This window comes from Elephantulus edwardii, unplaced genomic scaffold, assembly GCF_000299155.1.
Source record: "Elephantulus edwardii isolate Elephantulus edwardi_28Jun2011 unplaced genomic scaffold, EleEdw1.0 scaffold00129, whole genome shotgun sequence".
Lineage (NCBI taxonomy): Eukaryota > Metazoa > Chordata > Mammalia > Macroscelidea > Macroscelididae > Elephantulus > Elephantulus edwardii.
In genome coordinates this window covers 5277115-5278006 of record NW_006399879.1, presented here as the reverse complement: position 1 = coordinate 5278006, position 892 = coordinate 5277115, and the positions used below count along the sequence as shown (strand labels likewise).

The following is an 892-nucleotide window of genomic DNA, read 5'->3' as shown; positions in this document are numbered from 1 at the left end:
CCGGGGGCGGAGCCTGGGGAGGAGTAGTTGTCTGAAGTGGGAGGGACCAGGACTGGGGGCGGGACCTTGGGAGGAGTTGTCTGGAGTAGGAGGGGCCTGGACAGGGGGCGGGACCTTGTGAGGAGTTGCCCGGGAGGGGAGGGGCCTGAGATGGGGTGGAACCTGCGCTGGGCGGGGCCTGGGGAGGAGGAGGAGTTGCCGGAGAGGAGGGGTCAGGTTTGGGGTCTGAGAAGGTGGGACAGGGGGAGGGGTCTGAGGTGGAGAGCGACCTGGAGCCCAGGAGTGTGCTGGAGGGTTTGAGGAAGGTCCCCTTTGGCCTGGCTGGAGGTCTGGGGACCCCACTCCGGCTTGTCCCCTGAGCCCAGCACCTGCCCAGGTGCTCACCTGTCCCAGCACTGCCCCCCAGCAGCCTGGCTTGGGTGGGAGGGCGGGTGGGGGCGTGAGGTCACTGGCGGACGGAGCCCCGCGGCTGCCTGGGCAGGGGTGCCCCCCGGGTGGCAGGTGCCCCACGTGCCCCGGGCCGAGCCCTGCCACCCCCTGTGTTGCAGATCTTCTGTTCGCGCTGCTCCTCGCACTCAGCGCCGCTGCCCCGCTACGGGCAGATGAAGCCGGTGCGCGTGTGCACACACTGCTACATGTTCCACGTCACGCCCTTCTACAGCGACAAGGCGGGCGTCTGACACGGTGCCCGCCGCCTGGGCAGCAAGGACTCGGACCCCCGGCCCCCGCCGGCGTCCCCTGCGCGGCCCTGCTTCCTCCCACCCAGGCCACGCCACTGGGCGTTTTCATCACATTTCATCTGCTGCTGCTTCTGCTGCAGGGACCCCGGGGCCACACAGGCTGGCTTCCAGAGTGTCAGGAGCCGCTGTCCACCACTTGGGGCACGGCTCTG

At 69.7% G+C, this 892-nt stretch overlaps 1 protein-coding gene across 2 annotated transcripts in view; it reads left to right on the top strand.

Moving 5' to 3' along the window:
* The window catches only part of ZFYVE28 (zinc finger, FYVE domain containing 28), a 75921-nt gene extending 75241 nt beyond the window's left edge, over nt 1-680 (top strand). For both annotated transcript variants that reach the window (XM_006893607.1, XM_006893608.1), the window contains one exon: nt 549-680. In XM_006893607.1, the coding sequence (XP_006893669.1) occupies nt 549-680 (132 nt within the window). The remainder of the gene's footprint in view (nt 1-548) is intronic.
* Nucleotides 681-892: the final 212 nt, after the last annotated feature.